The 22,096-nt window shown below is 40.8% G+C and overlaps 2 protein-coding genes across 2 annotated transcripts in view; both read right to left on the bottom strand.

The window, feature by feature from the left end:
• LOC120730039 (PDZ domain-containing RING finger protein 4-like) overlaps nt 1-1,327 on the bottom strand; it is a 111,388-nt gene extending 110,061 nt beyond the window's left edge. Inside the window, exons 1-2 of the mRNA XM_040026130.1 lie at nt 946-1,327; nt 730-813 (exon numbers count right to left, since the gene is read on the bottom strand). Coding sequence (XP_039882064.1) covers nt 730-813; nt 946-1,278 — 417 coding nt within the window. The 5' untranslated portion in view covers nt 1,279-1,327. The remainder of the gene's footprint in view (nt 1-729; nt 814-945) is intronic.
• Nucleotides 1,328-3,098: 1,771 nt separating this feature from the next.
• Nucleotides 3,099-22,096, bottom strand: part of cntn1a (contactin 1a) — a 60,286-nt gene continuing 41,288 nt past the window's right edge. The window contains exons 5-24 of the mRNA XM_040026129.1: nt 21,350-21,528; nt 20,965-21,060; nt 20,224-20,430; nt 18,505-18,604; nt 17,985-18,166; nt 17,672-17,796; nt 17,070-17,187; nt 16,529-16,676; nt 15,523-15,650; nt 14,655-14,827; nt 13,789-13,912; nt 11,058-11,219; nt 10,622-10,771; nt 9,949-10,019; nt 8,527-8,761; nt 7,505-7,608; nt 6,997-7,183; nt 6,726-6,838; nt 6,459-6,615; nt 3,099-5,280 (exon numbers count right to left, since the gene is read on the bottom strand). Coding sequence (XP_039882063.1) covers nt 5,204-5,280; nt 6,459-6,615; nt 6,726-6,838; nt 6,997-7,183; nt 7,505-7,608; nt 8,527-8,761; nt 9,949-10,019; nt 10,622-10,771; nt 11,058-11,219; nt 13,789-13,912; nt 14,655-14,827; nt 15,523-15,650; nt 16,529-16,676; nt 17,070-17,187; nt 17,672-17,796; nt 17,985-18,166; nt 18,505-18,604; nt 20,224-20,430; nt 20,965-21,060; nt 21,350-21,528 — 2,836 coding nt within the window. The 3' untranslated portion in view covers nt 3,099-5,203. The remainder of the gene's footprint in view (nt 5,281-6,458; nt 6,616-6,725; nt 6,839-6,996; nt 7,184-7,504; nt 7,609-8,526; nt 8,762-9,948; nt 10,020-10,621; nt 10,772-11,057; nt 11,220-13,788; nt 13,913-14,654; nt 14,828-15,522; nt 15,651-16,528; nt 16,677-17,069; nt 17,188-17,671; nt 17,797-17,984; nt 18,167-18,504; nt 18,605-20,223; nt 20,431-20,964; nt 21,061-21,349; nt 21,529-22,096) is intronic.

Here is a 22,096-nt window from a genome sequence, read left to right as displayed (position 1 = left end):
ACTGATCGACTTATTTGAGATCTGAAGAGATACTTGAAGATTGAACCTTGCGGCTTGGAAAATGGAAGTCAGTTTATTTAGGAGATAAACATTAATATATTAATGGCTTGTAAATGCATTAATAAGTGCACTTGCAACTCAATATAAATGTCATTCGGTGATTCTTTTGATAAGTTTCGACACTCGCCTACATTTGTTTTACTCTCTGTAGGTTAAAAGATACAGAGGATGCTATGATTGGCTGAAATGTGCATGAAAGTGATCAAGTCAATGCCTTTGTAAATAAACTTACACAAAATTAAAGTACACACTACACCACTACACAAACATGACAAATAAGCAGGAAGTGTGATGAGAGAATACCTGCTACTGTTTAAGCATTCTTCAGACAGACTGCTATCCCACAGTCAACATTTACTCACAGAATGAACTTGCTGTGGGGTTAAAGCTGAGCAGAAGCAGCAGGTGAAAGACAGCAGGAGGAAACACATCCTTTCTCAACAACACCAGAAGTGTCTTAGTGGATACTACCAGATATTTAACATTTAATAATTCAAAAAGCACGTGCACTGTTGCCTCTGGGCACGTTGGATAAGCACTATATGCTGTGAAGCTTTTTTTTTTTTTTTTAATGAATCAGCCACATTTACCGGCCATGTCAGCAAAAGGGCTTAAAGCCTGAATATGACATTGATTGAGAAGCTGTTATGGGCAGTGTGCTTCTCTTACCTGGTGTGCTTTGGTTTGACCCTGTGCCATTTCCTCATTATCTGATACCTTGCTCTCCATGTCAGCAGCTAGGCTGGAGTCACTCTGATTCAGTCAAATAAAACAACACAAACACACATTTAACAACAAAAAAAAGTCCCACAGTGTTGTGTGTTTCTCAACTGATAAATGACTTTTTTTTTTACACAAAATAGCCTTAGAGAAATCACCTCTCACCTTGCAGTAACCAGCTAACTGTTCTGCAATACTGCGGATGTGCACCAAGTACTGGTTAAGCCTCCTTTGGTACTTGAGTGCGTCGAGTTGAGCCTGGTTCTGCAGAGTTGACACCTGGGCTAAAAGGCACTGCTCCCTCCTGTTCCACCTGAGCCTCGCTACCCGGGCTTCGTGTTCCAAAGTTACGCTTCTCTCCTCCAAAGCATCGGCGACAGTGCGGAGCGCCTCCACACAGCAGTGCTCCCCTTTACTTACGTCCAGACCGGACAGCAGGAGACCGCATCCTCTCTGACAAACACCTTCACCGCGATGTGGCTTTGTTTGCGACTCCATCCCGCCTGGGGTTAAAACTTGGCTCTCTGGGTCCTTCTCCACACCAGCACTCGGGCAATCAGCGCACATAGTTTGCCTGGGCAACTTTTGTACGCGGAACAACGAGCTCGGACGAAGTTATTCCAATTTACAAGTCTGGACACATGAAGGCGTGCGCGCACTGAAAAGTTTGAGCGATCTGGGTTGCTCTCGCTGAGCTGATGGGCTGCGCCACTTTTTTCAGCACATGACAAATGTGAACAGCAAACTTCAACCTCCTGACTTCCTGCTGTTTCTGGACAGGGTCGATATCTCTGTAACTTTTTCTCTTCACAGTCGATATAATGAATTTAATACCAGTTATGTATGATGTGCAATAGTTATTTAATCTTATTTGATTATTTGATTTGTCAATTCGTTATCCTGTCATATATAAGTGAGCCTCATCATCATGTTGGTATTTTATTTTGCGCATTTTCTCTCAGTTTTGTGCAACTTCTCTTAATTGTAATGTGATTTCATGTGTTACTAACCTTTTCCAACAGAGGTCGCTCAATATCCCGCATAGTCTGAAACAATTAACTCTCCCTCCAGCTTTTCAATTAGGCAGTCCAAATGATGATTGCAGTTATCAGTTTGCTCCTCCTCCACTATTAATTCTCTTTGCTTATTAGTACACTGCAGTAGTTCTACAATAGTGAAAATAGTCTCAGGGGTGCGATGCACTGGCAATGCAGTTTATAGACAACTACATTAGTCCATGCAGCATGGCATGCAGCAGCCATCTCACACAGCATCACATTTCAGATCTCCCTGCAATGCATTCTGTTTCTAGTCAGCTGTTGCACCGCTTTAAAGTGTGTTTTGTGTTTTCCGAGTTGTGAAAGAACTGGCGTAGATTTACAAAAGCAAAAGTGCAATCTGTCCAGGGACTGCACACCTTTCTCCAGAAATGTACGTTTTATTTTTTTTCCCACCATCACTCGGTGCAAATGAAATAGTAGCACTTTGTTGTGTAAATCTGTTTTTAAAAAGTGCTGTTACATTTAAATGATTCCTGCTGTGATCTAGAAGAGCAGTAGGACTCCTCTAGAGCACAGCACCAGACTTTAACAATTGCTGTATGTGTGTTTTGTGGAAAGTGTTACACGGCCACCTGTCACAGAGGCCATATGCTTGGAGTGATAAGCCATTAAATCATGGCAGAAAAAAAGGTTATCTCTGTCTTTTGTTCTCTCTCTCTCTGATTTCACAGGGGTAAAAAACTGTTAAGAACCCTGGGTGAAACAGCAAGATGGCCAAAAGCCCAAAAAGAATTCGACCTAATCCAAGAAAAGAAGTGATAACAATTTACTTTTCATCTGCTCAATACCTGATAGGACACACAACTCCAACAGCTGTTTCTCCTTGAAAAAGTGGAACTGGCCTTATCTGTAATGGAGGCCAGAATGAAACACTATCTCTGATATATTTGGTACCAGCTTTTGTAAAGAAAAGCTTTTTTTTTCTCTAGATAAAAGAGGGACAAACTGACAAGAACATGCCTATACATGACAGATGATGCTTTTGATTCTCTTACTTTATAGAGCATTTTAGAGCTGAAAGTCTGCTATCCTCCTTGTGAAATGCCTGTCCTATAAATAAAGAGTTTGTATTTATCCATGGTACTTTTACTTGAAAAACGACACTTTTTTGATGCCATGTTATGGACCTGTAATAGTAAATCATTTCAAATAATCAACTGAAAAGCAGTACAAGTCATTTTTGGGGCATGTTGATGAGCATTCACTGAGCAGCTGCTGCAAGAATGACAAAGAAAAGAGCAGAACAGTATATGAATGTATAGTTAACTACACTTTTATTGTTCCTTGTCCAGCCAATGAGAGGTTTCAGTTTCATCCCTCATATATGCCATTCATGTCCAACGAAGCACTGAATTCCAGGAGGCAGCCAAACATGCTGCCACAGCCACCAATGATACTATCAAATCGCAGCCATTGCATGTACCAGACTGCGGGACCACTTCTGAACTCAAATGAGTGAGATTCCTTTAGTCAGTTTAAGATTTTCTCTCTCGCTTAGCAGCTAACGAACATATTAGTCTAGGATCTACTCCTTCTCTGACGTAAAGGGATGCCACTCAGGTATGGAATGTGTTTCACATGAAGCCGAGAGGCCGAGAAGTCGCTATGATGTGGAAGTGTTGCAAAGTAATGTACCACTTGCTCTCCAATCTCATGCATGTTATAATTTTGAGCCGCTGCTTCTTCCAAAAATGTCAAAGTTCAAGGCATTCATGCATTTGGCAACTCTTTTTTTTTATGTTTTGTGGCATGAAGAAAAGTCAGGAAAAAGCACTTTGTGGTGGACATTGATATCGTCACAATGTAAGAAGCATGACCAACGTCAGTCACACAAGAGAGAAATCAGAGGAACTCAAAATGTACCGTTTGCTCCTCCAGTTGAGAGAAATAAACTCTGAAACTGTCCAGCCAGAGCTGGGCGGAGACATACAAATATAATATTAAAAAACAAAAAAAATGACAATGTTTATATATCTCTGATCATATGTTAATAAAAAGACAAAAATGTATTCAGAATAACATCGTGAGCTTTGGATGAGCTCTTACAGCTGACTCGGATGGCTTTGCTTACCTTCTGATTTTTAGCGAATGAAAACAGGTGCTAATGCAAATGATCCTGCTAGAAAATATAAAGTAGCCACAGGTAATTCAGACATTGCACAATTATAGGAGGGCATGAGCGTCGCTACCATTCACTCTCACTGTTAATAGGGACTCGCACTCAAAGCCATAAATGAGAGATATTAAATGAAACTGATCACATTAAATAAAATGCCAACATTCGTTTACAAAGCACCAGGTGGTACCACTGAGGTCCTAATGATACAGTCAAAACAAAGTCGATTTAGTTTAGATCACGGGCGATGTCTTTCAGTCTCGGTTGAACATCAATCTAAATGTTTCTGCAAAGCCTTCATCACAGTCACACACTGTTCGCCGCAGTTTTACATTTTAAACTTCCTTTAGACGTTGTTGGCACTTCCTGCTGCTGTGGGTTGGTTCCAATGGATTCTGTATTTGGATATAAATGTGCCAAAATCAGAACACTCTGAGCCATTTCAATCTTCTCTTCATCAACATGCGCACAGGTATTAGTAAAGCTTATGTTACGGTTTGGAGGTAAGCAGCAATTGCATGGTTAAACCAATCCACTTCTCTTTAAAAAACCTTGTTATACTAGACAGTAAAACAATATCAATTACTGATTACTTTTCAGCATGGCATCATCTGCTCATTTCTCTACCTGCGTCTGAAAGGATGCAGGCGGTTGAGATTTGATTTGACTGTATCTCGTTAACAGAGGGTGTGCTTAATTTAAGAAAAAAAAAATTCCACCGAACAGCAAGCCATGAAACACATGAAGATATTTTTTTATAAACTCATACACTTACCCTTCACAGTTACTTGTTTACCTTATATTATGGAATGCACTATAGGAAGAATTTTCCAGAACGTCACAGACCAAACATACAGCATCTTTATAATAAGAAAGAACAGCGTTGTGATTTAAAATGACCAAACAGCCAGCCTATCAAAAGTGCAGCGTTTGCACTTCCAGAACGTTTTAAAACAAGTTGCTGTGAAGGATAAGTGCAGTCATTTATATAAGGCATATTTTTAAAGTTGACAGAACTCCTTTGACTCTCCTCCAAAGAGGCCATTTTTGTGGATAAATAAGGAATGTCTTTGTCCTTTTTCCAATTTTTCCATTTCTGTGTCCGTTTCCACAAACGTATTCCAGAGGAAAGAGCCAGAACATGGCATCCCAGATTACAGGGCGGAACTGAAAGATTGTGGAAAGAGGCTCAAAGTCCTTGCAGGAGTCTCCTTCACAGGAAGTGAAGACAAAGATGGCGCTACATTCAGAGGTTCAGGCAGAGGAGAGCCACAAAGAGCAGGGAGAGTACGCTGAGAGACTGGGCGGCCGAGACACCCCCACCTGACAGAGAAGGAGAAATGTAAGTATACCTTGATCAATAGCTGGAACCTACAACAACAACAATGAGACTGCACATCACCCCTAACCGTGCCAAGACACTGAGTGTCACTGTTGTGTTTGCAAAATCAGTTTCAACCTGCTAGGTGATCAAACTGTTCATTGTCCATAAACTGTAAGTAATCTTAATGACACCTACCAGTATGCTTTTAATTAGATTTTTATATATTTTGTCTTTGTCTTAGTATTTGCTTTCATAAGCCACTGCAACACTTTGGTAACTTGCAAACATAGAAGATGGAACAGGAACGTTATTATTATTATTGTTGTTATCAACATCCGGAAATACTGAAATACTGTACTCCCCACCAATCCTCAACCATCAAACTCAAGACCATGTTTGGAGTGTGAAGTGTGATATACCCCATCTGTGTGGATAATGCCTTAAATGCCCTTCTATTTGTCAGTGCCCTGCACTTAAAATCCCTCACGGCTGAAATTTCCCGGTCTGTGAAATCACGCTGTCAGGTGGGGTCTGGACTGAATGATAAGGGATAAGGAAAACCACAGGAGGGGTTTCCTCTTCTCATCAAGATCAATTACAGAAGCTTAAGCTCTTCTATGCAGTCAGCCTGCCCCGTCAGTCCATCAGCCAGAGAGAGGATCCAGTCAGCGGGCTATCAAGGCTTTAGTCACGGGCCATCTTAGCTTTCCAATCTAAAGTATGTAACCAGAAGTGACAGCTCTGCTCTGGCCCATGGGAACCCTCTAGCTGTGACAAATGATAACCTACTGCATACTCTGAACCTGTAATCCCACCAGAAACTGGCAGGTCAGGAATGAAGTGTGTGTCTTTCCCCACAGGAATATGGATTTTAAATGTCATCAAATTACTTAAGTCTTATTTTTTTCCTGTGAGTGAAACTAAACCTGGGTGGTGATGGAATAGAATTTTCATGGATGATTAGTTTCATGGAATAAGAGTAATTTAATCTTAAAAGATAACAATTCAAAAGGAATTTGAAGGAATGTTTATCTCTTCTACATTTGTTCTTTCAGGCGTTTTAAGCCACATACGTTCTTCCATTTAAGCACAATCAGACACCATGTTGACAGAATTAAACACAAAAGCCAACTTAGGAAACTAGGGATCTTAAATCAACTCAAAATCACTTTATTACCTGTGATCTGGACTGTGGTCGTAGCCCCATCTCCTCCTTCTGTGTGTGCCCGGACCTCCACCACATAGTTCCCATTTGGAGGTAGGGGAAGATCAATGTTTCGCTTGTAGGTGTTGTACAGAGTGCCTGTGGTTTGGCCCTCTGGCCTGTATAGTACCTGCGTATGCACATATGTTTAATGCATATTAATAAATAACGAAAAGGGTCTCAGCAGCTATTCTTTTTATTTAAGAGATGAAACAAGAATGATGAAAAGATGAAACTCACTCGGTACCCTTCTATTGAGGACTCATTAGCCATCGGTTCCACTTGTTCCCAGGCAATATTTATTGACTGGCCCTTCACTTTTTTAGCTATTATTTTGGGGGCTCGGTCTGGTGCTGGTGAAGTTAAAACAAAGCAATCATGAATATGTTTATTTTTAAATGGCTCAAATCTTGTGTGCAGAATGCAATGTTCTTACAGACACAACACTGTGAACTGTTTTCCAAGCACTTCTCTGTTAGTTAATGATAAACTACTGTAAAGAGTAACATACGGGGTTTCTTGGTTAGGACCCGGAAGTGGTGGCTGGGTGGCCCATATCCTGCAGAGTTGTAGCCTCGAACCTCAATAATGTACTCTGTGTAAGGTCTCAGATTTTCTAGTTTAGTGTGGTTCTCCCTGCTAGACACGGCAATCGTCTCGGCCTGCCCTTCACTTTGACCAGATTCCCAGTACTTCACCTGGGAAACACAGACGCATGGGTGAGACTGCAAGGATACCATCTTGGTTTCAAAGCGCTCTGTACAAGTGAAAACCTTATTAAATGTAAGTATCAGTTTAACAGTTTTTGAGAAATGCTGGAGAAAAGCACGTCTTTATATTTAAAGCAATATGTTTGTATTGATGTGTGTTTTGATGGATTTAAATTGATTGTGGTTTTCCTTAGAGGTGCTTAAAGTAAGTTTGCATTGTGAGCAAAAAAAAGTCACAAATGGAGGTGTTTGAATCAGCTAAAGTGATGACTACTACTGTGATCAAGCCTCATAAACGTTTCTACTGACCTGGTATCCATCTAAATTATTATATGAGAGGGGCATCCAGGACACAGTGGCAGCTTTGGCAGAGAGAGCTCTGGCTTCAACAACTGCAGGAGCTTCAGATGGAGCTAAAAAGAAACCCAGAGAACAGATTTATATTCACTACAAGACCCATGTTTTAAGGATGTCAAAAAATTACATTCATTGTTTTCTTTTTTTAATCAAACACAAAGCAATCCAAAAATTTTTAAATATTTAGTTTAACATACACAGACTTACTATACTAAACATTGGCTTATATTTCTTCATACGTATCTATTGGCTTCTTTTGCTTTTTGTTCTCTCAGTGACATTTCTCTTGCTCCGCCATCAGACACTATTCCACAACTTATGGAACATTTAAACCCTGTGTGTAGTCTTTTCTTGCCAGGAAACTGTCCTAAAATGCTAAACTGCCATGCTGTCGCCACGTTGTAAACAGAGGCAAACTCTGAGGAAGATGGTTTGTATGCATGCGCAACCAGCCTGCACGCAACTATGGTCACAGATTTGCCCGGCGACGGCTCACTGTGAAGGCATAACCGTAAAAATCATACACCCCCACCAGGCAACCGTTTCCTGATTGTGTTACCATGGCAGCAGGAGCATCTCTGTCACCCATCATGCTTGAGTTTCTAGTGGTTATCTCAACTGCTTGTCAGTGGAAGCTAATAACTTGCTAAATGCTTTGCATCTTTGGGTGAGTTATCAGCTTTCTGGTTCATGCTACGTAGATCATAATAATCCCCCAACAAGGAACCCGAGAAGAGAAGGGGGGGCGATGGGTTCACTTTCAAGGGGTATTAATATTTCTCATTATTATACATGAGAGCTAATATTAAAAGGATCCTACTTCACAGTGGCGCACTGACTAGCAGGACTGAGCAATCCCTCATTCTCTGACACTAATAAAACAGAACCAGGTTGATCTGCGATGCTGTTTTGAGATCACTTTAGCACATTTTTCCCTGTTACAGATGAGAGGGCTGAATCTCTTAACCGCTCACCGTCTTGTGCAGAATAGATGATGGCTGTTAGGCTGTAGGGTCCTTCTCCCTGGACGTTAAACGCTTTGACTTTGACTTGAAACTCTGTCAAAGGTGGGATGTCAGAGGCTTTGTGGACGTAGCGCCTGGCCTGGGGATCGGCTACTGCCACCCGTTTCCACTCTTGCTCATCTTGGGGCTTGAAGGCCACAATGTAGCCAAAATTAGGCCCATAGTAGTACTCTGGCTTCACAGGCTGTTGACAAAATGAATAATAAATTGAGAAATGGCATTTGGCAAATGTTTTATTTAACACATGTCACTCTTGACCAGCTTTTATAGCAAAGTAAAAAATAGCCTAACTTAAAAAAAAATCAAATTTCACAAATCAGATGATATTTAAATAGAATTTAATACAGTGACTGCACTGTGTAAGGCACCTGTTTTATATACAGCAATGACACAATTGGCTCATCCTTCTCTATCATCACACCTCATTTCCTTTGTGGACACCGTGTCTTTGTCATCGCACATGCACAGCAAGATAAACATATCATCTCGTCCTCCAGCTGCTCTGGAATTGAACGGTCATGCTGCAGCCAAGAAAAATACAATTTAGCCATAGCTAATTTATCAACGGCTGCAGCAGAGAAGCAACACACCATGAATTAGTTCAGTCGCTGAGTTGTTTTTTTGTTCACGATAGCGATCGTTTTATCATTCCCGTCTTCTCTACTGCATGATCTGTGGTACGCTCGTTGTTCTGATTAACAAAGCAATTGAAAACCTATCACTGTGCTTTATTAATTACCAGTTTAAAAATTCTGCATTACTTATCTTAAGTGTAATTGGCCTTTTGTCAAATTTGCACTACTGTCCATGTACATCTCAGAAGTTGCTCTAGTTATATATTTATATCTATATTATATATCGCCGTACATCTCTGTTACTGTATTTGCACTACTGCCGCTTTTTATAGATGCCCTGGAGTGTCCTTTTATCTTTTCTTATTTCTTCTTTTATACTACGGTGAGAAAGAAACAATAAGCTCTCCTGTATGTGCTGTACATGTGGTGAATAATAAACAACACAATAAAATCTTTGGATCTTTTATTGGGCTTAATTTGAAGAAGTGACACATCTTTAAGAGCCTAAAAAAGATTCATCTGAAGCATTTAAGACTACGAGGACCTGAATAATTGAAATCCTGAGCAGACATCTGCCTTATCTGGTCTTTCTGTGCCCTTTTTCAAACTCATTTTAATAATTTGTTGGATTTCTGAAACACTGACCACATGGCTTCCCACTCTCTTTTAAATGTAAATCTAAATGTCAGTGTGACTATTACAAATTGAACTAAAAACTAAACATCTTTTAGCAAGTTTTCATATATAAACATGTAACCCATCTTCCCACTTTACCCAGTGGAAAGTCCCAACCTACCGTCCATGTGATGGTCAGTTCTCTGCTAGCCCCTCCACCCCCGCCAACATCTGAGGGCGCCACCACAGGAACTACAATGAGACGGCAACAGCAAAACTCTGAGCCCACATTGCTATGAATCCACGCAAACAAAGCCAAACCACACAGGCTGTAACCTAGCCCTGCCAATGTTGCTCTAACATCCTTCCTCTTCAAATGCGGTATCAGTGTCTTCTCCTGTGCCAAACGCAACACCTAAATGTCCACGTGGGAACGTTGCCATTCAGGGAGCCAGAAAGAGGGACAAGTTCTTCTGTTTGCCTTGAGTCTAGTAGCTCACTTTCAACTTATGATTATTGTTTCAAGAGAGGTTACTGTAAGTCTGTGATTCCCATTTTATAATTGAATTTCAGTATACAGTTTCACCAAAGTGCTCATTTGTGGAGGTTTGTGTGGTGAGTTTTCTGCACTAGAAAGCGCGGCATGATGGGATTTATGCTGACTCATTTCTCCAGTGATACTTAACGTAAGTAAACAGTGCAATAATAGAATGATGATGAATAAATAACAGAACGGAAAGCTGGACTGTAGTACCACATCTCTTTTTTTCCCTTCCACTTCTTGACCTATTAAGTTGCTCCGATTCTTTATTCCTTCTTATATTTAGATGTCCAAAGTCAAAAAACAATCTTACCTGCTTCCAGCGTTTTAATAATAGGCGATGGGTTGCTTGGGTCTCCTGTTCCCAGAGTGTTAGTAGCAATGACCCTGAACTCATAGTCTGTCCAGGGAATCAAGTCCACCACTGTGGTCATCTCTGCGTTCCCCTCTACATTAACAGGAACTATAGAAAGACAAGTTCATTTTAGTGCTATTGCGCTCTACGGATGAACATTATATGCCGGTTGTATCCTTAAAACAAACGTGCAGTTCTATTTTGGGAACCCATCCATGTTTTAATTCACCGAAGCATGACTAAAGTATATTTAAGCCATCTGTAAGAGACATTAACCACCTTGTAGGCCTATAATATCATTGTGTGGCATGACCACAAATATTACAACACCAGACCCAGCTCAGCATTACGGTAGCAGTGTTTATTTTACCAACAAGCACGCTCGAGCTCTTACATGTAGTGGCATTCTTCCAGACATCGTTTGAGAACTGGTTCTTGTACTGGATGGTATAGTTGGAGATCGGACTGTGGTTGTCTGCACCACGGCTCCACTGCAACGTTACACTTTTGTCTGTTTTTTCTATTATTCGCACCCCACCTGGAGCACCAGGAGGACCTGGGCAAAGAGAAGAATAACAAGAAGGCTTAAATTATTGTTAGAAGGGAGGCAAACATAAATGTGGCTGCAGGAATCACTACAAATGCTCACTTTGACTTTTTCCTCAAGCGGTCAATAAGTCTCCTACATGCAAACTGGAAAGAAACTCAGTTTAGACCCTGAGCTGTTTAAAAACTTTACAAACTTTCAAGATGTCTAATGTTAGGTGCATATGAAATACTGCACATCAAAGCCCTTACATTTCCCTTTTTTTAAAGAGTTTTATTTAAAAGACATCAGCAAAGACTGATGGATTAAGGCATTAGAGCTTAGAAGCCCATTGACATACATGAACTAAAGCTTAAGCAAAAGCTCTACAATCCAGTGTTTCTCTTGGTCCTAATGCTCCTCTTGATTCTTCCTTTGGAACTTAAAAAAATGGCTTAATAGAAAACCCAGACTGTGTCAGGGTTAGACTCCCAACCCACAGCATCAGAAATCAGCCAGAATTTACTTTTTTCCAAATCATGAATGTGAGCCGAGAGAACTAAGGCGATTAGAGAGCCAAAAGCCGGACAGGCCTTAAGCTTACCCTCGCCTCCAAGAGTCAGGAGAGAAGGCTTAGTTGTTACAATCTAATGTAAGGAATAAAACACTGCACTTTAGCTTTTTACAGTTTGGAGCCCATATGGAGGAGTCCTTGAGTACAATCCAGAGTTTAACAAAGTCTGTAAATAGTTTTCCTCGTTCACAGCAACACTTCAACATTGCTCCAAGACTCCTAACTTTACTCTGTTTACACGCACGCATACATTCACATGAAAACAGCTCCGCAGCCTATCTTTAATCCCTGCTAATAACAGGCTACAGGTGCAGAGCTGTGTTTTGAGCTTGGACACTCTCCTCAAGCAGATCTGCTTCCTCATCTGCCATGATAAATGGCTGTCTTTCATCTCTCCCTTGTTGCGCCCCAGGCTGCTGGCATTTGGCACTCCATTAGGAGCAGCCCCGGACCTGTGCTTTGGTTACACTCTGGGAAACGTCACAGTCAGCCGCTGTGCGTTCACCTGGCCATCTGTCAACACCTGCTCTGAAAGCAACAGCAGCAGCAGCACACCCAAGACACACCAGGGATCACTGGCAAGCAATTCACTGCTAGAATTCCTATCTAAAAAGATCCTTTGTCCTCCAGCACTGGGGCCTGTTTCAAGCGCTGAGGAAAGCACTGCAAGACAAGTTCTCAGTCATCAAGAAGAAGAAGAAGGTGAAAATAAAGTGCGATGAATCATCCACAATCTGAAATACAGTAAAGAAGACACAGAGACCTCCGAAAAAGTGACAGTGTTTGCTTTGTGTATGTTCACATCTATATGAGGTTGGAAGAGCAAGTTTAGAAATCAGCAGCTGTCCTCATTGAAATACCGTGCTGAGAGATTGAAATCACTGATTCATTATATACTCATCCCGAGGCATTACGCTTGGAATATAAACAGGTCAGAGCTGGCACTGTACTAAAAGCATTGCTTTTTAGGTCAAATTTTTACTTTGTCTGTGCAACCATAGCAACAAGCACAAACTTTCCTATAAAACAATTCATCTTACTTGGGACTGGGTGGACATAGCAATTTGTTTCGGATAAATATGACCAGCAGTGTGCCACCGTGCAGCCAAGCAATGCCATCTTGAGGCAAGCCACCACCATTTATACTTGTCCCATAGCAGAAATGCTAATGCCACTTGGTATCTGACTAAGTTAGTCTGACCTTTTCAGGGTGGAACCAGTAGATGCTTAAGTGTTCTGTCTTATGCTTGAGGACACAAGGCATTTCCTTCATCGGCTTTTTCAAACATTTTCTCCCTCACTTTTGTTAGCATGCAGTCTTGGGTTTGACAGATTATCTGGCAAAAAAAGTTCTACGGTCTGGTTGCTCGGGAGAGATTTACTTCTCTTTAAACATGCGCTGCACAAAATGCAGTACTTGTGCTGTCTTTGAGCCTCGTTCTTTTAACGTATGTGCACTTTTTACCTGCATGTTAAAAGTCTAACAACAAGAACCTGGAAACATTGACATTTAGCAGAAGGAACCAGGGTTTTTTTCTACTTTTGTTTGAATTGTGTGGTTTTTTGTCATCTAAGCTTCTGCTTTAGTTTGACAATGTCTGCATGATCAAGGAAGCAAAATATTTGGATGCAAATTTTTCCTGTAATATTAAACATACATAAATGAGCAACAACCATTAAACATAGGAGTTTAAGACTCAAAAACATGATCTAATCTTTTTCGACAGGGCCCTGCAGGCTTATTTTGTCAGACGTGATTGACAGTGCGTAAAAATGCACCAGCTGCCATTTGACTTTAGGTAACATGTTGTAATGTAACTTAATCCTGATTAGTGCATGGGAGTATGTGACTGTTTGCCAACGGAGGCCCACACACACTAAGACTGTGAGAATTGTGCAGAAAAATTACATAAATATCATGTGAAACAACAAAACAAATCTGTCTTTCATAGATATTATACATTGTGTGTTTGTTTAGTTAGCTGAATGCTTTGAGACATTTTACATACATGACTCTTGACTCACCCCTGACAACCAGGTGGGCAGAAGCAGTGATATTGTCCACAGGGGTCTGTGCGGTGCAGGTGTACTGTCCCGCATGTTTCAGCTGAACATTCTTGATGAGCAGCTCGCCATTCGAGCTTCCATTCTGATCAAAACAACACAAGAGACAATGCTTAAGTTTAGAAGAAGTATACACTATGCATCAGCCTGACAAACATCATAAAATATGGAAAAATGGCACATTAGTATTAGTCTAGTAACTGAAGCAATCGAGGTAAATTGGGCAGGGAGTTAAACAAAGCCTCTTTTTGCATTCACAAATGTCGAGCTCAGCACACTGAACAGTCAACGTTCTGACTGAATATGAGATTCAACTTTAAAAATACATCAAACTAGCAGTCTTGCTAATGCCACACAAACAGTATCAAATGGAACTGAACCCTGTTTTTACGAGGGGAAAATCATCCCTGCATGCAAAAATCAGGATGTCATCAATCACAGTCATAATAGTGTTTGCCTAGCAGGCGGAGTGACAAATGAGAAAAGCTAACCACTAGCTTATGGTTAGTGCCTTTAAGAGGCAGAGAGAGAGAGCGGGAGAGAGTGGGTCATGTCAACAGTAACAGATGTTAGCAGAAATTGCCATTAAACGGATATACTGTGCGCTATTCCCGCCTAGGAAGGTTTGTGAAATGAATTTTAGAGTCATGTTCATTTATATCCGACTGTACTTTTCCATACCAGGTATTCCACGTATTGCATCAACCTGACCTCAGATATGCTTAGGATGTGCGTGAACTCTAGGTCAAGGGGATTTTTTTGAATTTTCAATTGTGGCCAAACCTGGGTTATTCAAAAACAATAAATGGAACAACATGATGTCTCACTGTGGTGCGTTCGTAATGTTGGCTGTCTATGTGCAGGTCAATGACTCGGCCATCTAGGGACCAGATGAAGGTGATATCTAGAGACTGATCGTGTGATGCTGCGCACTGCATCGAGGTATTCTCTCTCACTTTAACGTCAGTATTAGATGGTGCCAAGGTGATCTTCGTAGAGTCTGTGGGGAGAAACAGGAAGATAAATAGGTCTCAGGGATTATAAAAAAAGAGTCAGTTATTTAACTCATGGGTAATTTGATTAAATGAAAATCAAAGAAAGAGCAGATTCCTTATATAAAATAATAGACTTAAACAGTTCAAAGATGATCAACTGTAGAGTATTTGATTGGGGTGTAAAAAAAAAAGAAAAGGCGAGAACTCTGAAATATCAAAAATAGCCAGAAGAGGGCAGAAAAGAGCTGCACATCCATACCAACCGAGCTAAGTGTAAAAACACAGAATAAAAAGCTTGACAGCTCTGACTGCATATCTAAAGAAAACAAACAACAAGGAAAACAAAGCTCATATCAGTCTCTGGGGATTTTTTTTTCTGAATTCTATCAGACAATCCCAGTTTATTCTTCTTCTTTTTCACTGAAACGTGTGGGGGCTACGCTGAATCTAAAGCAGCAACCTCGTGTCATTGCCCTTGGGTAACGACTGAATGTCCCACGAAAGCTTGCTATCAGCCTGCAAAGAGGGCCATAACTCAACGATAGCAGACATTTGGAGGTCGCTACTGCTTGGTGGGACTGAGAGTGGCAGCAATGATTGCCAGCTAAGGTTGACATCAGTCAAAACAAGTCACAGCTGTCCTGGAAACATCAGGGATACAAAGAGAAGCATTAAACATTGTTCTTCAGCTGGAACTTGCCCATAACCAACAGGTCGCCGGTGCTATTGGCCTTGCCACGGTCATTCTCTGCAAAGCAGGTGTATCTGCCTTCGTCTGCTCGTGTCACATTGAGGATCTCCAGGCTTCCATCCTCCCAGATGAACACCCTGTGGAGAAACCAGAAGTAATAGTTCACACACTCAGGAGAAAGCCTTATGCAGTGTAAAATTATTAGCACAATATGAAGGTCAGTAGCCCAGTGTGTAGTCCAGGGATATGTGGACTATAAAAAAATATGAAAGTACTCAGAATATGTGTCAGTTCCTTAATGGATATTGAGTTTGCCAAGGGAAAAAAAAAAGGAGGAGAACTTTTGGAAGCTTGTGCAAGGAAACTTGTACTAACAGCAAGGCAGCAGTGTTTGATTCATTTTTTTTTTTTCATATTAGTGCATGAGAGACAGCCTGCCAGCTGCCACATTGCCACTCTGCCCCCACCCAGAGTATTAGGATGCATATGTTCCACAGTAACTTCCCTGCTGCTCCTCCTTCAAGTGAGTCCCACTCTGAGGTATTTAGGGTGGGAGAAAAGTTGTTGGGGGTCTCAGAGCTTACAGATTAGGCTTGTTTTGCCAGTGAGGAGCACAACACAGGGTTTTACACACCAGGCCGGCCACACTAATCTTGAGAATGAGCTTAATGTTAGCCACTGGTGATGGCAAAGCTGACAAACAACAAGACTAAAGATTTTTTCTGTGGACAGTATATACTTGGTTTAGAAGATCTAGAGATTATTTAGATCCCCAAAATCAAGCCAGTGTACATTTTTCACAACTAAGTCAGCACCAAATGACATTTTATTCCCAAATACTTCCCCATGGATAAATGTAACCCGGATGTGTCAGGCAGTCACTGAAAACAGTTTATGGTTGATGAATATTGGAATTAAAACAACAAAGGAACTCTCTGGTAAACCAGCCTTTGAGAATGAATACAAATGTATAAAATATTCACAGATTCGAGGCAAACAGAAAGAGACTGTTCACCTGGTAGAGTTGGAAAGCAGCTCAGTGTCTTTGCTCCAGGAGAAGGCGGGCTTTGGGGCCGCTCTGGGTCGACACTCAATCACCACCCGGCCATTTTTGGCTGCCAGCACTCTTTTCACTGGGTTGTGTTCAAATGTGGGAGCACAGTCTGAGGAGTGACAGTGTCGGTTATTCATCTCAAACATGGTAGAGCACAGATTAGACACGGGAACGCACGCTCTCATGACACTACCCTAAAACATTCAGTGGAGTGAGTTAACATATTGTACAGACGTTTTCAGTATTTGTTTTTCAGATATGTACAGTAAATGCTGGTTTCAAATATATATATATAGATATATATATCTATATATATATATACACACACACACACACACACACACACATATATATATATATATATATATATATATATATATATATATTTTTTTTTTTTTTTCTGGCTAAGCACAGTCACCATGTCACCATGTCATAATAAGCATCTATTAGTTAGCGTGAAACGTGACACAGCCGTGGGTGTTGTGATAGTTGTTTGACTCACCAAAGACACGCAACTCTGCGTTGGCATAAATGACTCCGTGACGATTTTCTGCTATGCACTGGTACATCCCTGAATCATCAAATGTCAAGCTGCTGAATCTCATCTCTTTCCTGTCAACCTGTGGAGTGCAAAGTAAAACAAAATAAAGCATCTTTTCCCATAATGTTTGAGTTCTGTTACAAAGCAAATGGCCATAATTAAAGTGATGATGGCTGACATGATGGCTACTGCAGTTCATCTGCCTGGCAGAGGATTTCATTAATGCATAATGATACATCCAGCAACCTCCCCCACGTTTCTGTCACTGGCTGCTCTCTAGAGCATTTTCGAGCCTGATGACAGTTGCTTCTATGGAGCATTACACAACACATGCTGGCACCAGCTCAAAAACAAAAGGTGCTTTTTATTGAACTCTCCTGACACCATGTCTACCCACAGTGCCAGCTTCCTGTCTCTGCTGTGCTCCTGTAACAACCCTTGGCTGCATACCGAACAGAGACGAGATCTAGACAGCCACCGAGAGGGCTCTGAGCATTTTAGAGTCATAGCTCATTTGCATTCACAGTTACAAGACAATAACAATCTATGAGTCTGAATAATACCGGTTCTCCGTTTTTCAGCCAGCGGATGTGTGGATTAGGCTTGCCACTGGCTTTGCAGGACATGGTGTAGTCGCTCCTGAGGTCTTTTTCAGTGCTACGGATGTGCTCCACCCACTCTGGAAAAGCTGCAAGTGAGAACATTTAGATAAGGGGTTTGAGAAAAATCTTAAGATTTACCCTGTCTGGTGACAGTGCTAATAATAGCAGTGCTGACGAGTTTATCCCATAAAGCACACCTAGGAGAGATTTAATACAACTGATAAAGACTTTGGAAAACTACAGTATAAGTTAAGACAAGAAAATTTCAAATTACCTTCCACAGACACGCGAGCGGTGTGGTAGTCCTTTCCTTTCGAGTTTATCGCCTCACACTTATAGGTGCCACCATCTTCAAATTGCACGTTGTACAGATGCAGTTGAGTCCCCGTCATACGCACCTCGTGGTTTGATGGCAGATGTCCGTCTATCTTCTTCCAGCGGATCTCAGGGACAGGACTGAAAAGGGCACACAGGGGAAAATAATGCACGAGCAGGCATAAGTTGTAACGCTTGTTGCATGCTCCACTATACTTATCATTCTGAAACATGGGTTGTAAATCATGTGACTTCATGAGCATTTGTCAGCAGCTGTAGAACTTTGAGAGCTCACAGAATGATATGTTTGGATCTGATTTCATTGTAAACGGAGCAGAACAGCCTCTGAAACTGAGTTCATATTCACTTAAACTTTCCTTTAAGAGTCGTTTTTATTGCGGATTACCTCTAAATGGCTGGCTAGTGTGAAATTCTACAATCTAGCATTGTTTTGTTTACCCATATTCTCTCTTACTTACTTCCCCAAAGCAAAGCACTCCAGGGTGACATTCTGCCCCACCAAAGCAGTGGTGTCAGGGAACTTGACTCTTAGGTCAGCCGGGTATTTCCTGATAGGACCTGAGTGGAAGAGCAACAAGTTATGATGTGTTCTGATTCTTAACCCAGTTTATAGATGCTAACAAAACAAATACTTTAAAATAATTTTGTGTTTGTTCTCAAGGTTTTCTTTGAAAATCTCACACCAGATTCACCATAATGCGTATATATGGAACTCTTATATCCCATACTGTGTGTATGATTAGGTTATTTGTTTCTGTGAATGTAATTTTGTCATTTTTTTAATCTTACAAAGAAGTATTAATCTGTTCCTACTCGGTATCCTTACTTGTAATTTGCAGTTTAAAAACTCTGGTCCAGGACTAGATCCAGGGCCCTGGATTTCTGAATGTCTCATCCACTCTGCTGTTTCTTTATCAACTGAGTTACTTTAAGTTTAACCACTGTTCTATAGCAATCAGTAATCAGGTTGTTAAAACACAAGATATAAGCAACAACAATGCCGTTGCTGACTGATGAACACACATGGGACACAGTGAAATCTGGACAAAGGTTTAACATATACTCAGAGCATTAAAGTGAAAGAAATGCCTATAAAATGTAATAAAAGCTTTATTTAGAGCCCTAAGCATGACTCATGTTTACATGCTTAAACACATTAACAGAATGTATAAAATTCTGTATACACATTTATAAAACCTGGACAAATACACACACACACACATAAAAATTAGATAGAGGTAAATAATGTAACATCATACCCAGAAGACACGGCATAATACATGTATGCCTGAGAGAGCCCAAACAACTGCTCAGCTCTGTCCCCGGCCCCTTTGATGGAACAAATCCTTCTAGCTTGTGTTCTACTATTCAACACATGCTTGCCACAAGTAAAACTAGCTCAGAGTTTGACAGCGATGAAAGTAAACGTCTAATGGATTCTTGGAAACCCCTTAAGGAAAAATGTTAACATTGCTTAGTTTGGCTTTTGAACCCATTACTTCAAGCTGTTCAGAAACATACGGCCTAAATAAATAAGAGCACATACATCTCTTTAGTTTCTGTCCTTCGTTTTGGCACAGTTTATGTTTCCTCTTGTCCTCTGTAGCCAGCTGGCTCTGTCTCAAAACAAGCATCATGTGTCAGTCTACTACTGAGTTCATTTAGTTCTGTATTTTTAATTTAAAAATTCAATACCAGGGACATGACCTTAATGCATTTAGAGCAAGCAACGCCGTCATTAAACACAGTGCTACAGTAGGGACAGGAGGAAAGAATTGCAGCCGACGCAGCATTTTAGTCACTTCCTGTCTTCAAGCATCTCTTAACACTTGAGGTCCTGCCCTATAATCACACCTCACTGGCAAAAGAATGTGAGAATTAATACAGGAAACCACATCTGAGTAAGTGTGGCATTTATAGTAGACACATATTTAATCCCTGTTGAATCCCTCTGTTTTACTGACATAATTGCTGTGCATTGCAAGCATAAATTGGTATTAAACACAGTATTTTACGCTTGAATTCTTGGAACCTTTTTTATAATTTTGTATTCCATTTTCTATTTGTGCTTTCTGTTAAGCTGCAGAACCCAAAAGTCTGTTACTACTACTTTAGCAACAATCAGAGTCAAAAGCAACAACAAATAGACAACAAGAAGTAGAAACCGGGGTACTAACGTTCAGTCTGAGGCTCGAGGGGGATGTAGTTGGAGAAGACACTCTTGGAAATAGACGGGCTTGAGGCGATGCAGGAGTAATTTCCTCTGTCCGAGGAGTCCACCTTAGAGATATAGAGGTTGCCTGTTATCTGGGAGACAAAACGTCGCTTGTCCGGTATGATGAAGGTCGGGAATTCATTGAGGATCCAGCGGAATGACAGCTCGGCTGAACAGAAAGAGGAACAGCAAAAGGCACCTGTCAGTCAAGAGTCTGGGCTTACCCACTGCTTTTGAAACAGTGAAGGAGGCTGGATGTGAAGCAAGGGCACTCTGAATGATCTGGTAAGCTTGTGAAGACAGCAATCTCTTTATCTTAATAGCTAAGAAGCTGAACCATGTCCTTAACAACAGTGTACAAAATATCTGATTAATTCATTTCAGTTCACCAAGTTCATGAAAACAGCAGTGAGGATATGTGCATGAATGGTCACAATTATTTAACATGACTGAGTCGCTGTGTCAAGGACCAGAGTAAAACTTAAAGCAATGCAAGCAAGTTTGTTCATTTTCCATACGACTTGTCTTGGTCCCAGAGTTTTGTGGGTTCAGATTTCTTTCGGGTTTTTGTGAAGGGATTATGTTCTATTCTATATTGTTTACGGTCTTCTGTAATTAACTAGATGTTAATGCTGCAAAATATTAGGGCTCATTATTTTTAGGAACATCCAGCAACAGCAGGCTAAGGCTTCACATGTTGTACCTGGTAAATGCGGTGGGGGAGCGCAGAGCAACACGGCCCCCTGTCCCTCTTTGACATACACTGACGACCTCTCCTCCGATGAGAAAAGATCGAGATCTGAGAAGGGGAGAGAAAACAATCACATCCTGTCATCACAATGTTTTAAAGATCTCTGCAAAACGACACTTACGGTGTAAGTTTTGTATAAAGATCAACGATTCTTTTGGAAATGAGTTGTGATCTCTGAGCGCATTAGCATTTCACAAATTATATTTGCCATACTGAATTTGATTCGTCCCAGTTGTCCTTTCATTTCAGTTTGCATAATATGCATGAAAGTACAGCAAGGCAGCGCTGTTAAAAATAGAAGATGCTTTACACATCAGACTGTAAATGGAAAGCTTACATCCAAACTGGACAGAGGCCTCTCTGCTTACGACCGCGCCATACGTGTTGGTAGCCAAACAGGAGTATTGACCCACATGTTCAGTCTTATCAGGCTTGCTGATGACCAAGTTTCCTCCTACTAAACTGTAGTGACTACCCCCTGCATCCAAGTCAATTTCCATGCCGTCCAGCTTCCACCTGCAACACAAACGATCAGGGTTAGCACAGCCGCCCTGTTTGAAAGGAGTCAGAGTCGCGTTCTTTTTCTTGTTGTTTCTAGTTGATTTTACATCGAGTAACACGAGCAGACAACTTATCTGAAGCACTGACATACATTACAAAGGCTGACAAGTGACTGCACTAAAGCTGATCTTTTACCGTAAATTTACCAGATTTCATAAACTGAGGGCTTCTCTATTAAAAAATGACAAACTTTAATGCTTTGAAAGGCAGAACAGAGTGCACTATAAATGAACCCTCTTAAACACTCAATGCCAGCTGCGGTCAAAGCTAATTCCTTCCCCTCTGACATCTAATTCCGGGCTCCTTGACAGTGAAACCGATTTAAGGGATGCAGAGCAATCTAATTTACATGTATTTGCGACTAAATTGAAACAGATGATCTAAAACACTTTAAATTTTGAGTCCAAAAAAATTAAATGAAAAAAAAAAAAAGAGTTATTTTTGCTAAATCTGCTTCAGAATTTTATTTGTTATTAGGATTTTCCTCTGTGTCTCCTTCTTGGAGTTTACCTGATTATAACCA

The sequence above is a fragment of the Simochromis diagramma genome, unplaced genomic scaffold (assembly GCF_900408965.1).
Source record: "Simochromis diagramma unplaced genomic scaffold, fSimDia1.1 OVJJ01000293.1, whole genome shotgun sequence".
NCBI lineage: Eukaryota > Metazoa > Chordata > Actinopteri > Cichliformes > Cichlidae > Simochromis > Simochromis diagramma.
Note: the sequence above shows the minus strand (reverse complement) of the source record. Positions and strands in the feature narration are given on the sequence as shown.